Here is a 13,544-nt window from a genome sequence, read left to right on the forward strand (position 1 = left end):
GGGTGCTAAATGAGATTTTGAAAATCTCAAGGGAGTTAGGTGATATTTCATAAAACCTCAGGGGGGTTTTATATTATGTGTAGAATTAACAAAATTTTACTTTATAATTATAGTTCATAAAACCTCATGGGACCTAGGTAGTTTTTATATTATGTGTAGAATTAATAAAATTTTATTTTATAATTACACGTTATTGAAAGTAAATTAGGCTATTTGCTGATAGAATTAAGTCCTATGCATTTTACGTGAAACTGTTCGGAACGGTTTTCTAATAACCGTTGGGCCCCTTGTCCCACTTGCCCCACTGCATCATTGCTCGCTATTAGCTCTGGTAGTACTAAAATCAGAATAAGTAATAAAAAACGAAGAGAAAGACAGAAGAGGAGGAGATTGATCACATGGCTGAAAACCAGAAACCCCATCTTCTTGTCTTGCCATTTCCTGTAGAGGGCCACATAAATCCGCTGCTCAACTTCGCCAAACGCTTGATCCCAAAAGGGTTCAGGATAACTTTCATAGTTGCAGTTGATTTCACTAAAAAATCAGCTCATGATACGCAAGACTCATCATCCTCAGAGCTATTTAATATTGAGTACATTTCTAATGGCTCAAATGAAGGTGAAGAACCAGACAGCTTGGCAGGCCATTTCAGACGGTTACATGCCATAATGTCCAGAGATTTGGTGAAGCTTATGGAGAAACTAAACAGATCTGACTTCCCACCCAAAGTTCTTGTTTATGATTCAACCTTGACATGGGCTTTGGACGTAGCTCATCAGATGGGGTTGCTTGGAGCTTCCTTTTTCACTCAATCCTGTGCTGTTTCTACCTTATATTACCATTTGCAAGAAGCGAAATTGAGTGCTATTCCGGATGAGGAGCATTCATCGGTGCTGATTCCTCCGCTTCCATTGCTCCAGATTGATGAACTTCCTTCGTTTACCCAAGTCGATGACAAGGATCACACCATTGTTAAGTTGATGGTAGAGCAATTCTCTAATGTTGAGAAAGCAAATTGGATATTTTTCAACTCCTTTGATAAGCTGGAATATGAGGTAAGTTGCAAATTTTGGTTATGGCACAAATTTTACTGTTCTTGCTCAGTCTTCACACATTTTCTCTATAGGATTTCTTAGAAATTTTTACACTTATTGATCTAGATCATCAAATATCATCTCTTCTATACACATCTGAAATCTCCTCTTTTGTATTTGTCATGAATTTAGGCCCTTACATCAAAGGTACTCTGAAATACTAAGATTTGAGGTTAATAATATTATAGTGAAAGAAAGTTCAGTTGTAGATTACAGAGCTTCTCTAACCAGCAAAAACACCGCAGGAAAAAGGTTTTCAAAGAGATAGGGATAATATCAGAAACCTCCCCTAAGGTTTCTCTTAATATCACTTTTCATCCTTAATGTTTTTAAAATATCACTTGTTTCCCTTCCTTTTGTTATTTGTGTAACAAAATTGTATAAAATTTCTAAACTACTCTTTTGCTTGCTAATTGAAAATACTCCAAAGCAGTTTTGTTTACTCTAAGAGAACCATCACATAAAAAACAATCTCTAATAGTACTACCGCTTTAAAATGCTATAGTCTATAAAAATATAAATTTGAAAATAAAAAAGATATTTATAAAGAAATATACTACCACCAATTTAACTCTATATGTTCAAAACTAATTTTTTATGAACCTTATATTTTTTTCCAACTTCTTCTCAACCCGTGCCCAAGTCTTGAAATTGTATTGATCATTATAAAAATTAACTCAAAATAAACAAAGAAATCATAACCCATTCTATCACAATCATAAACAGTAAAAAATAAACAAAATTCAATTTACTCTATAAATTAGAAATATAAAATCACATAGTCATCCAAAAAAATGAGTATGAGAAAATGTTGGAGTAAGGAGAAGGAGAAGAAAGTGACTCTTATTTCTTTTTTTCTTTTTTTTTTAGGCTCATTTATTTGATATGTATCAAGTGAATTATGTATCAAGTGAGGGTTAATATGGTCTTTTTGCAGTTGCTAGGGGAGATAAGTGATTTTTTAAAATCTTAAGGGCACCAAGTGATATTAGGAGAAATCTCAAGGGAGTTTTAACTTTTAAGAGTGTATCTTTGACTTCAATTTTAAAAATTCAGTGTCCCTCTATTTTTAATGCGTTTGAATAGAAAATACCTGTCTTGATCAGAACACTTTTTTTTTTCTAACATTTTCTTGACGAAACCCAAGAATTTGTCTTGATCAGAACACTTAGGAGTTGTTTTTAATGCGTTTGAATAGAAAAATGTCAAGTCGAGTTTTCTCGCAAGCCACTTGATTCTTTTGTAACTCTGATTGCAACAATGTCAATTACTATAAGATAACGATCAATGTGAAGTGGTTATATTATTTAAAGTCGTACATCCAGTCCAAGCAGTTGCTCCCAACTCGAGAAAAGGTTGACAGTGAATTAAAAAGTGCACATGCTATTGTGTTTTTGTCTTGCATTGAATAGTAATTCTAGTTAATGGTCATTATATTAAATATAAAGGCAACGAACGAAATTTGACCCAAAAAGTTTAAAAGAACTAGCATCTATGTCCTTTTTTTTTTTTAATCCATTTTGCATCAAGTTTCCAGGCAATTAGGAGGTAATTCATCGCAATGATTTTGTACTCATCACAATACTATCAGGTGGCAAATTGGATGGCTAGAAAATGGTCGATTAAGACAGTTGGACCAACTATTTTGAAGGACAACAAACATCACGGGGCTTGTCTAGTCGAGATGAAGTCAGATGCTTGCCTAAAATGGTTGGACGAAAGAGATTGTAGCTCAGTTATTTATGTATCATTAGGTAGCGTGGCTGTACTTGGAGAAGAACAAATGGAAGAGCTTGCTAGGGGCATAGCCAAGAGTGACCACCACTTCTTATGGATGGTTAGAGATTCGGAAGAGTGCAAACTTCCAGCCAATTTCAAGTCTGAAATATCAGAAAAAGGTCTAATTGTCAACTGGTGTCCTCAACTTGAAGTTTTGGCACATCAAGCCTTGTCATGTTTCATGACACACTGCGGCTGGAATTCGATGCTTGAAGCACTGATTTCGGGTGTGCCAATGATAGCTATGCCACAGATTGTTGATCAATTCACAAATGCAAAGTTTGTCGCAGATGTATGGCAGACTGGGGTTCGAGTCAAGGCCAATGACAAGGGAATTGTTACTAGAGAAGAAATTTCAATGTCCGTAAAGGCAGTTACTGAGGGCGAGAGCGCAAAGGAATTCAGAAGAAATGCTGAGAAGTGGAAGGAACTGGCACAAGAGGCTGTACACCAAGGTGGAAGTTCTCATAACAACATTGATGAGTTCGTTTCACAAGTTTTGAGCGTCTAGTTAATTTCATTTAGCTACAAAATCAGGTCACGTGAAAGCCTCATAAGCATCTATGGCAGACAATAGTATTATATTGTTGATTCAATCAATTGATGCAAACCTGTCATGCTTGTGTACGAGAATAATAGAAAATTAATAAAGTTTATTGGATTAATCGTGTAAATAAGATAGTATGCATTTTCATAATTTCTTTTAAGTATAACTGTAAAACAAATCCATTTAACTAAATTTACCCATATCCGCCCATGAATAGATGGGTATGGGTATCTTAAATTTTTGCATATGAGTATTATTGAGTAACCCATTAAACCCAATAAACCCATTTAGAATTGTCTTCCCCCAAACCTCCTCTCCTCCCCCACCCATTTTGTTTTTCAAATTTTTCATTTTGTCATGATGTTAATTACTTTTGTTTCATTATTATTATTATTTGTTGGTTTTATCTTATCATTTTATTTTCTCTTAGTTTGTTAACTTACTCATTTTTTAGCATTACCAATTTATGACAAGTTTTAGCCTCTTTTCTTGCTTTTCCAAAATTAAATTTTAAATTTACACATGAAAAAAATACTAGAGGTTCAAAATTTTTGGATTAAGTTTTTATGTTAACTTTTATAGTACTTAGTTCAAAATTTTATATTCTTATTGTTTAATTATTAAATAATATGTAATTTTGCGACATAGAGTACGGATGAAAAAAAAATTGATAATTAGGCTTATTAAGCATTATAAGTAAATATTTAAAACTAATGATGGGTGCAAAGGATAGTATAAATTGATAACTTAGTTTGCAAAAATGAATTTAAATGAATTTACAAAAAGTTAAAATAAATAGATTATAAATGGGTAATTGGTTACCCAATTCATTTTTTGACTTACCCATTTATACTCATCTAATTAAATGGGTATAAATGGGTTAACTCACTTATACCCATTACCCATTTTACCCAACCCAAACCCGTCCAAATCACCCATTTTGACACCTCTACTTTTAAGCAAACAAACCTAAGCCCTAAGCACCATCAAGGATAATTTATCTCAACACCGTTTCACTTCCTAGTAGGTGCAAGAGAGATTACATGGAAATGCAAGGCCAGTTTTCACTCTCTTTAGTTTCTAACAGACTAGGAAGCACTGCAACAATATACTTCATGAAGGGGGTTATAAGCGAAGTTTTGATGTAATACTACTGTTTTTTTTCCCATATTGTTTTCCTCATTGAGCTATCTAATTAAGTAAAAATAAAAAATAAAATTACTGTCAGTAAATCTAGATTGCTCTAAATGAAAGCAAATCCCAGGCACTGGTGTTGCAGTAATTCCAATTCAGTTTGTTCAATAGACTGGGCTACAATAGAGGAACGCTGCTCTATTTGAGCCTTTATAGTTGTACCCAACTCTCTAAGATTTGTGCCATAGAGCAGGCCTCAGCATTCTGCTGAGATTAAACTGAAATTAATGGTACGAATATTGATTTCTTAGATAATTTTAACAAAAATAGAAAACATAAACAATTTCTACATCTTTGAATATTTTTCAAACATGTGTTAAGTCATAAAAGTTGCAGTGTACTAATATCTCATTAGTAGACACATAATAATATGTAGGAGAAGAACAACCTTAAAATAAATTTCGTGATGCTATCAATGCAGGTTTTACACAGGATGATAATTAATTTATTAAGGCATATTTAGTCTTATCCTAGTAATTTTAAACAATAAAAAAATCGACGAGGTTACCTATTTAGATAATTAACTAAAACCCCTAGACCATTTTCTTATCTACTTTCCCTTTGTTTTGGTCTTTTGCGTTTGCTCCTAGATTTTTTTTCTTCCCTATTTTAATTATTTATTTTCGGAGTTCAAATCATAGTTATCAAACCCAACATGATGGTTCAAGCGGTCAACTCAATGAACCAATCACTTAATTAGGTCGAGTTACTAGTTGGACTAGATAAGAAAGTAAACCATTGAAAAATCAATGACCGGTTGATTCGACCAATGAAAATCGGAAACCTAATCACTTTTTGTGTAACCCAGTAGTTTTCATAAAATTCGTAATATTGGGTAGTGAGCTTTTTTGTTTTCTCTTAAGTCTTTTTTTTTTTTTTTAAATTAAGGGATTGAAAACATAGTTGTTAAGTCTAACCCAGTTCAACAGAACAACCTAATGAATCGGTCACTTCAAAGGGCCTGGTTGGAAATTGGACCGTCTAAGGAAGCAACCAATTGAACAGTTAGCTACCTATCAGTTCAACTCGTAAAAATTGGAACCCTAGCTGCTCTTTGTATAACTCATGATTTTTCAAAAACTTCTCGATATTAAGCTAGTGAGTTTCAAACATATGACGTTTAACTTGATTAGTATCCTAGAACTTATAAATTAAGTAGCAACCATTGGACCAAATGTCCTTTTAGTGTTTAGTGGACTATTTTATGTATTTTGTAGAATCTTGTTGGTGTTTTATTAGATTGGTGAATTTCGGACATGCTATCTTTTACTTAATTAGTATGCTAGAACTTACAACCTAAGTAGCAAGTGCTGGATCACAATGCCACCCTGTGTTTAATGGACTCTAAAAGTTGCCTATTCAAAGTTTCAAACCAGTTCACCTAGAATACTAAAATCACTAACCAGCTAAACCGGTCTCCTTGTAGATTGATCGCCGAATTGAGTTTAATAACTATGAGTGATAAAAACTCTTATTCAATTACAAGAAGCAAAGCGAAATATATTTAATGTCTTTTCCAGCACTTTTTTTTTTTGAGTTGTCATTTTGCACTTGTTTTCCTATTTCCTATTACAGATAAAGCAACTATCCTACTTTTGGTAGTTAAACAAAAAAAGAGTTTCACTTTTTGTTTTGTACTTGTTATCCTGCTTTAAGATAGGTTTAAAAGGGAGACTTCACCAAAACCAATCACTTCTCCAAGTTTCCTTAGAATAATCTAACACCAAGTCTTTTGTAATAGGTTCAAGTGATGGGCTTCAATTTCACTCATATCCATATATAGTGTTTGTTTAAAGTCAGTCAGGATCAATTATTGGGTTTCATAAACCCCTTCTATGAGTTTCATAATTAACTACTAAAGAATAAAATTTGGCTTATCTATTGTTTTATTATTATTAATAATCCATTGCTATAAAATTATCAAACACTATGAATTTTTTTTTATCAAATTTAATATATTCTCCAATTTATCATACCCATCGTAACATTGATTCTAAAATTGAAATCAAATGACTCCTTAGGGGAAACTTCTCTCTTTCTGTCGTGAATAAGTAGAAGCTTTCTTAAAAAATCCATTAGGAGAGAAATCAAAACGAGAAAATTTAATCTTTGTTTTCTACTCCAATAAGAGAAATAAGGAATTGGTTTAAGAAAGTAGATATATGTGCATATGGAAACTCAATCAAACTAGAAATATTTTTCAAATTTCAACTTTTCCAATAGTAAAAGAGTAGATTACTTGTTGCAAAAGAGGTACTTAAATTTTAGATTAAGATTGTTATGATGTAACATTTCCTTTGTCCATGTCCACATAGAAAGTGATGCACTAGTGATGAAAAATTCGGTGATACGTAACGTTATTCTTCTTTTTTTTTTTTTTCTTTTGGTGCAATTTTAAGTTGGTTTATGAGAAAGTGTTGAGATTTAAGCGGATAATTAGTTGGCCTTTACATTGGGGAAATGTTACATTGAAACCTGCCAAGAACTTTGTGTGCCGAGAACATGTTTGTTAGAATCTTCCAAGATTCTAAAGCACAAATATTTAGAGAAGCAGGGATGGCTTGCCAGCTGTATTTTCAAACTCGGACCAAATTGACTGGTCCAACCGGTTGAACTAGGAACTGGTCAGGCATCCGATCTGAGTTCTCTCGTAATATTGCCTGACAAAATCCTGGTCAAAAGCTGTGTGTCGACCGCAAACCAACAACAACCTGCTTTTTTTTTCCCATTATTTCCTTTTGTTTCTTTCTTTCTCTCCTCTTCTTCTTCGACCAACTTGAGTACCAACACACATATTTCTTCCTTCCATTAGCAGGTATCCAACCCATCAAAAATCACCCTTAAATGCATTTCTTAAATTAGATCTTATCATAGATTTGATGTTAAAAAAAATGGTAAAAAGACAAGAAGAAAAAGGGAGATGGAGAAGAGAAGTTTGAAAAAAAAAAAGGATAAAAAAGTTTTAGATTTTGCAACTTTCGAGCAAAAAAACCAGCAAAGATAAAACTAACCAAAAAAAAAAAGAAAAAAGGAAAGAAGAAAGATTGACTTTGAATTGCAGATAAGTTGGATAGGAAGAAACTAGGAAAAGAAAAGAATGAATGAAACGGCACAAGCAAGTGATGAGAGGAAAAGAATGAAAAAAAAAACTAGGAGAATTAGTTTTTGCGGGTTCAAAATTTTATCAATTTTGTGGTTTGGCCCCTAGAATGCTAGAAAACTATTAGTACACCTAGAAATATTTTATAGTTTATTCTATTGTCCTAAATTCTAGTATTACGTTTCAAATAAGCCCTCCAATTGAATTCTACACTCGTTGAATATGCATTAAATTGTATAGATTGCTACTTGATTGCATTACTTTATTTGTATTTTCTTATAAAGTATTTTAGAAACATCAAACATATACGAATATGCATTTCTTGATATGAATACGTTTCTAGAAATTTTACATAGTATATTAATTTTAAAAATTAAATATATTTATAACATCATAATGATGTCGTCTGATTCTTATTAGATAGGCCGTGGTATTATATTTTGTTTTATCCTTTTTAATCCTATTCAAAAATATAAAACATAGAAAGAGTGACATTTATGGGAATTACGACTCCGAATCCTAGGTCGCCTTGTCTTCCCTCTCAATAGTAAACTGCCACGTCACCATCACCCACATCCTTATTTTTGTAATCTTTTTGAAGAATTGGCTGGGCTGGTTTATTATCATCCCAAGTAGGGGTGGAGCTGATTCAAGCTACTCGACTCGAGCTCGATATGTACTCGATCTCGAGCTGCTCGTTAGAGCTATCGAGTCGAGCTCGAGCTCAGAAATTTGATACTCGAGTATCACATAAAAAAATTAAAAAAAATTATATATAAAATTACTAATATAGGTAAATAAATTCTGAGAAATTACCGGTGAGTACCCTTATCGAGTCGAGCTCGAGCTTTTTAAGGACTCGATCGAGCGCGAGCTCGAGCTGTGATTCTCCGACTCGATCGAGTTCGAGCTCGAGCTCGAGTATAATTATATTATAGCCGAGTCGAGCTCGAGTACAGCGGTACTCGAGCTCGACTCGACTCGAATACACCCCTAATCCCAAGCCAATCTTTTCAATCAAAATAGCATAAGAATTCTTAAATTACCAGTTCTTTGCAATCAAAGCTTTTCCTCTTTCTTCGGAGGGATTCCTACCCGGCAGACTTCAGAAATTCCGAAAAGAGGGTTGGACAGATTCAGATGTCTGATGTCAAATTATTACTGGTATTAAGTGGCATTAAGTATTGAACCAATCTTTTATGTTCTGTCTATTACTACATTTTCTCTCGGTTTATACACACTTTTGTAATGCCTAGGAAAAAAATGGAGGAAGAAGAAGGGATAGATAGATGTGCCGTAGGTAGTCGCAAATTTGACTAGTTGGGACTTGGAAACGAAAGCCAAGCCAATATCTGCGTCATGTCTCACATTTGACTAGTTGTGGGGCTGAGGATCGGAACCGCCTATATCCATCCAATTCATCAGTTACGTAATTTTATACAATTTTCCTTACATGTAAATGCACTGGTCCTTTCCTTTCAAAACTTGTTTTCTGCATTTTCCTTTTGTTTGCTTCTTCATCACCAAGAGTCACTCTCTGTCATCTATTTTTATCACTAAGCGCATTTTCCTTGTAATTTGCACACACATCGAGTTTGTCTTTCTCACTAGTATTAATAATTTCTGATAACATACAAGATCCTGAGGTCAGTCCCTGTTAAAATCTGCCATCAGCTAAACTGGAACAGGCAAGATCCTTTTAGGCGAGCATCAGCCGCAAGCATTAGAGTCTTATCCACAAATGCCCAGTCTCAACATCTAAGCTAAGATTTTCTTTGCCTCCAACATCTTGTGAACTGCAAAAAATCCCTTGTCTTTTCTTTTTGTTATTTTATCAAATGCCGAACTGAATAGAAGGCAACAATGTCAAGCATATATCCCTGCTTGATTTGGTGAAGCGGCGAATGCAAACTCTTAGGACCACCCGTCAATGTGATGTAATTTTCTTTTCTTGTTGAAAGTCTAGAAGTGGTCCATCTCTGTTCAAATTTAAAGCTGGCATTTTCAACTCTTAGTTAAATAGAGTAACCATTTAACTTCTGATCCCTTCAATTATTCAATAGTCCAATCCCTCTTTGTTTTCAAAATCCGCCTGTTTATGCCATGTTGGTGCTCTATATATATAACTGATTAACTCTGCAGCATAATTTTCCATTGAGTAGATAGATAGTAGCTAAAGAGAAGGAAACATGGGAACAGTTGATATTTCCCCTAGCAAAATTCATATTCTTGCTTTCCCTTTTCCTGCAAAAGGTCATATAAATCCTATGTTACACCTCTGCAACCGCCTGGCCACGAAAGATTTCAGGGTTACACTGATTACTACAACTTCTATATTCAAGTCTGCTAAAACCAAAACCATCGGCTCCATCAAGATTGAGTGTCTTCCAGATGACTCCGATGAACCCGTTGAAGAAGATCTCAAAGGCTTTTTGGCAAGGTTGAGAGCTGCTGCTTCCAGAGGCTTGGAAGAACTGGTTGAGAAATGTAGAAAGACTGATCCGTATCCTCCCAGAATTGTGATTTATGACTCAACTATGCCTTGGGTTCTGAACTTAGCTCATCGGGTGGGACTTCGCGGTGCTTCTTTCTTTACTCAATCTTGTGCTGTTTGTGCTCTTTACTACCATATGGACCAGGGAACAATACAGCTTCCTCTTGATAAGGCTGTTACTGTAAAATTGCCTTCAATGCCAGCACTTGGAAGCAATGATCTTCCTGATCTCCAGTACTTCCCTGATCCAGATAGTGTTATCACGAGGACTCTTCTTGATCAGTTCTCGAACAGTGACAAAGTTGATTTCATTCTGTTCAACACTTTCGAAGAATTGGAGGATGAGGTAAGTTGGAAATCCTAATTATAATCCAGTGAACATACATTATTGATGGATTTTTTTGGGTGATAATTCATGTAACTTTGTCAAACTATGTAATACTCTTGGATGGGCATAAGCAAAATTTTAATCATGTGGAAAACTTTCTCTTTTTTTTTTTTAAGAAAACAATTGATTTTGGATGACTCCCTAGTTTGTGCTAGTATTGTCAAATAGGATATTAGAATCGGCAATTAATTAACGTTGTACATAAGCCGGATTCAGAGATTCTTGATCGTGTTTTGGTACCCACAAGCACTATTCTCTGATAGGTTGCCAAATATATCAAAACTGAAAACTTAGCTAGTCTCCAAATGCCGTGCCAATTGGGAATCCTTTAATTCCTTATTTACTTCTCTTTTTCCAAAGAAATGTTGTGTCAAATGGTCCACCGCTTTTCCGATTTTCAGTACTTGTTAATCATGCTACTGCTACTTTATCTATCAGGTGGCAACATGGATGGCAGAAAGGTGGCCAATTAAGACAGTTGGACCAACAGCTCCACTACTTTTTGTAGACAAAAGACTACAGAATGGCAATGATCAACAAGGGAACTATCTGTTTGAGACAAACGCTGAAGCTTGCTTAAAATGGTTGGACGAAAGAGAAACCTGTTCTGTAGTTTATGTATCGTTTGGGAGCGTTGCAGCGCCCGGAGAAGATCAGATCGAGGAAGTGGTAGAGGCCCTCCTGAGGAGCAACTGCAAATTCCTTTGGGTAGTCAGGGAAGAAGAAGAGAGTAAGCTGCCAAAGAATTTCAAGTCTGAGTCTTCAGAGCAAGGCCTAATCATAAACTGGTGTCCACAACTTGAGGTTTTAGCCCACTGGGCGATCGCGTGTTTCGTGACTCATTGTGGATGGAATTCAACCATTGAAGCTCTAAGTGCGGGCGTGCCAATGATAGCAGCGCCACAATGGGTTGATCAAACTACAAATGCTAAGTTTATTGCTGATGTATGGCAAACGGGGCTGAGGGTGAAGCTAAATGATAAAGGATTTGTCAGAAGAGAAGAGTTTGTGTATTGTATCAGAGAAATTACTGAGGGTGAAAGGGGGAAGGAGATCAGAAGGAATGCTAAGAAATGGAAGGAATTGGCCATACAGGCAGTAGGAGAAGGTGGAAGTTCTGATAGGAACATTGAAGATTTTGCGACCTCACTTTTGTGCCTCCCATGACGCGTTTCTGCTCTAGTCTCTTGGGAGTTTGTGGATGGAAACTATCTGAAATAAGAATTCTGTACAAGTATTTTAATAATAAAACGATGACAAGATTTGATTTTGAATGTAAATCTGTAATTGTTTAGAAGGATTTAGAATATGCTTCTTTTCTGTAGGACAAATTTTATGTTCACCAACTATATCACCAAAATTTAGATCTTTTTAATTTTTTTTTAATTTGTCTTTTCTATTATAGTTTTCAATTTTTCAACATGTCTTTTTCATTATAGTAACTGAAGTATGACCACTTTATTGAAATTGTCCTTTTCACAAAGACAATCACACTTCATTCTACGCCTCTCTTCCTTTGCTGCTGCATACAACGGCTTATAGTTTCAATCACATGAGTTTAGTTTATTGTAGTTAATGTTGGAATATTTTCAAATATTGAAATTTGGACAGATTTCTAGAGGTAGTTTTCTGCGTTTCATTGTTAAAAAAATATAAGTACTCTTGTAGATAATAAATTAGTAAGGGTATTCTTGTAAATAGTTTGTTAAGTTTGTACTATTATAAATACTAGTTGGTCACTCATAATACAAGTGCTAGACGTTTTTCTCCCAAAATATATGTTATCGTGGTATCAGAGTTAAAGTCCTAGGGTTAAGGTAAAACATCTAACAAAAGTTCTATTCACGCGATACTATTCATTGCGTTACTGTTTACGCGTTATTGTTCCAAGGTACTATTCATCACGAATTTTGATTGTTTTTGGTTTGAAGTGTTATTTGTTATGGCTGAAAGTTCATCCAAAGTGTCGTGGCGTCCATTAATGTTATGACAATGATGATGTCTCAAATTACAAATTGAAAGTTGAACGACACTAATTATCAATAGTGGTCAAAAGCTGTTAAGATTTATCTGATAGGCTTAGAAAAGCAACAACATCTCACAGATGACTCTCCTACGGAGAATAACAAGAGACTAATGTGGATTCAAAAGGATGCCTAAATTCTTGGAACACAATGGAATTCTATGGAGCCATGAATTGCTTACATATGTTCTCATTATGAGACAACAACAGAAGTTTGGGATTATATCCGGTTATTATACTGCAGTAATCTTTCATGGATGTATAATATTTCTTTGGAGTATTTTCAGCAACAAGATAACAAGATAGTAACCGAAAACTTTGCCGATCTCAAATGAATTTTAGAAGAATTAAATGTTGCAATGCCTTTCTCAAGTGATATTATAGTTATACAGAGGCAAAGAAAACAAATACTTGTACTCAAATTCTTGACTGACCTTAAGTTAGAATTTGAACCAATCAAATCTCAAAATTTAGTAGGTGAATAATTACCAATCCTTTCAGAGGCGTATGCTCGTGTCTTATGTTCTACATCTAAGGATAATGCAGGGTGATGGTACTTTAATTAATGACAAGTCTGCTTTAGTTTCTGACAATAATCGGATAGAGAAATTTAGTCTTGAACATGAGCAACTTAGTTTTGGACGTGGCTCTCCTGGAGGAAGAAGTAAAGGAGGTCGTGGAGGTCGAAACACCCATAAGTGTACTCATTGTGGTTTGAAAAATCATACTTGTGATACTTGTTGGGATTTAGTTGGAAAACCTCCTCTGTTTGCTAATGCGGTTACCACTGATCAAGTTGAATTAGGTTATTCAACACAAGGGTTCCAGAAGACTTTAACTTTATCTGAGGAAGATTATGTTAAATTCCTATAGTACCAAACTACAAATCACACATCTCTTCCCTCTGCTTCTTTAGTATAAGAAG

General features: G+C 34.6%; 2 protein-coding genes across 2 annotated transcripts; both read left to right on the forward strand.

The window, feature by feature from the left end:
* The first annotated feature begins 360 nt into the window (after positions 1 to 360).
* Positions 361 to 3,538, forward strand: LOC113736987 (UDP glycosyltransferase 9). Its single transcript, XM_027264223.2, has 2 exons — positions 361 to 1,055; positions 2,686 to 3,538. The coding sequence occupies exons 1-2, from the start codon at positions 399 to 401 to the stop codon at positions 3,382 to 3,384; spliced, it is 1,356 nt and encodes a 451-aa protein (XP_027120024.1). The 5' UTR covers positions 361 to 398; the 3' UTR covers positions 3,385 to 3,538.
* A 6,231-nt stretch (positions 3,539 to 9,769) lies between these two features.
* Positions 9,770 to 11,956, forward strand: LOC113737189 (UDP glycosyltransferase 9). The gene is made up of 2 exons (XM_027264453.2): positions 9,770 to 10,554; positions 11,035 to 11,956. Exons 1-2 carry the CDS (start codon positions 9,904 to 9,906, stop codon positions 11,761 to 11,763), a joined length of 1,380 nt encoding a protein of 459 aa, XP_027120254.1. The 5' UTR covers positions 9,770 to 9,903; the 3' UTR covers positions 11,764 to 11,956.
* The last annotated feature ends 1,588 nt before the right edge of the window (positions 11,957 to 13,544 follow it).

This window comes from Coffea arabica, chromosome 3e (genome assembly GCF_036785885.1).
Source record: "Coffea arabica cultivar ET-39 chromosome 3e, Coffea Arabica ET-39 HiFi, whole genome shotgun sequence".
Taxonomy (NCBI): domain Eukaryota; kingdom Viridiplantae; phylum Streptophyta; class Magnoliopsida; order Gentianales; family Rubiaceae; genus Coffea; species Coffea arabica.

What these genes read in the sequence shown, in the direction of transcription:
- LOC113736987 (XM_027264223.2), top strand. Translation starts at nt 399, where the DNA reads ATGGCTGAAAACCAGAAACCCCATCTTCTTGTCTTGCCATTTCCTGTA. An exon ending in TTGATAAGCTGGAATATGAG is followed by an intron (nt 1,056 to 2,685) that starts GTAAGTTGCAAA and finishes CAATACTATCAG; the next exon opens with GTGGCAAATTGGATGGCTAG.
- LOC113737189 (XM_027264453.2), top strand. Translation starts at nt 9,904, where the DNA reads ATGGGAACAGTTGATATTTCCCCTAGCAAAATTCATATTCTTGCTTTC. An exon ending in TCGAAGAATTGGAGGATGAG is followed by an intron (nt 10,555 to 11,034) that starts GTAAGTTGGAAA and finishes TTTATCTATCAG; the next exon opens with GTGGCAACATGGATGGCAGA.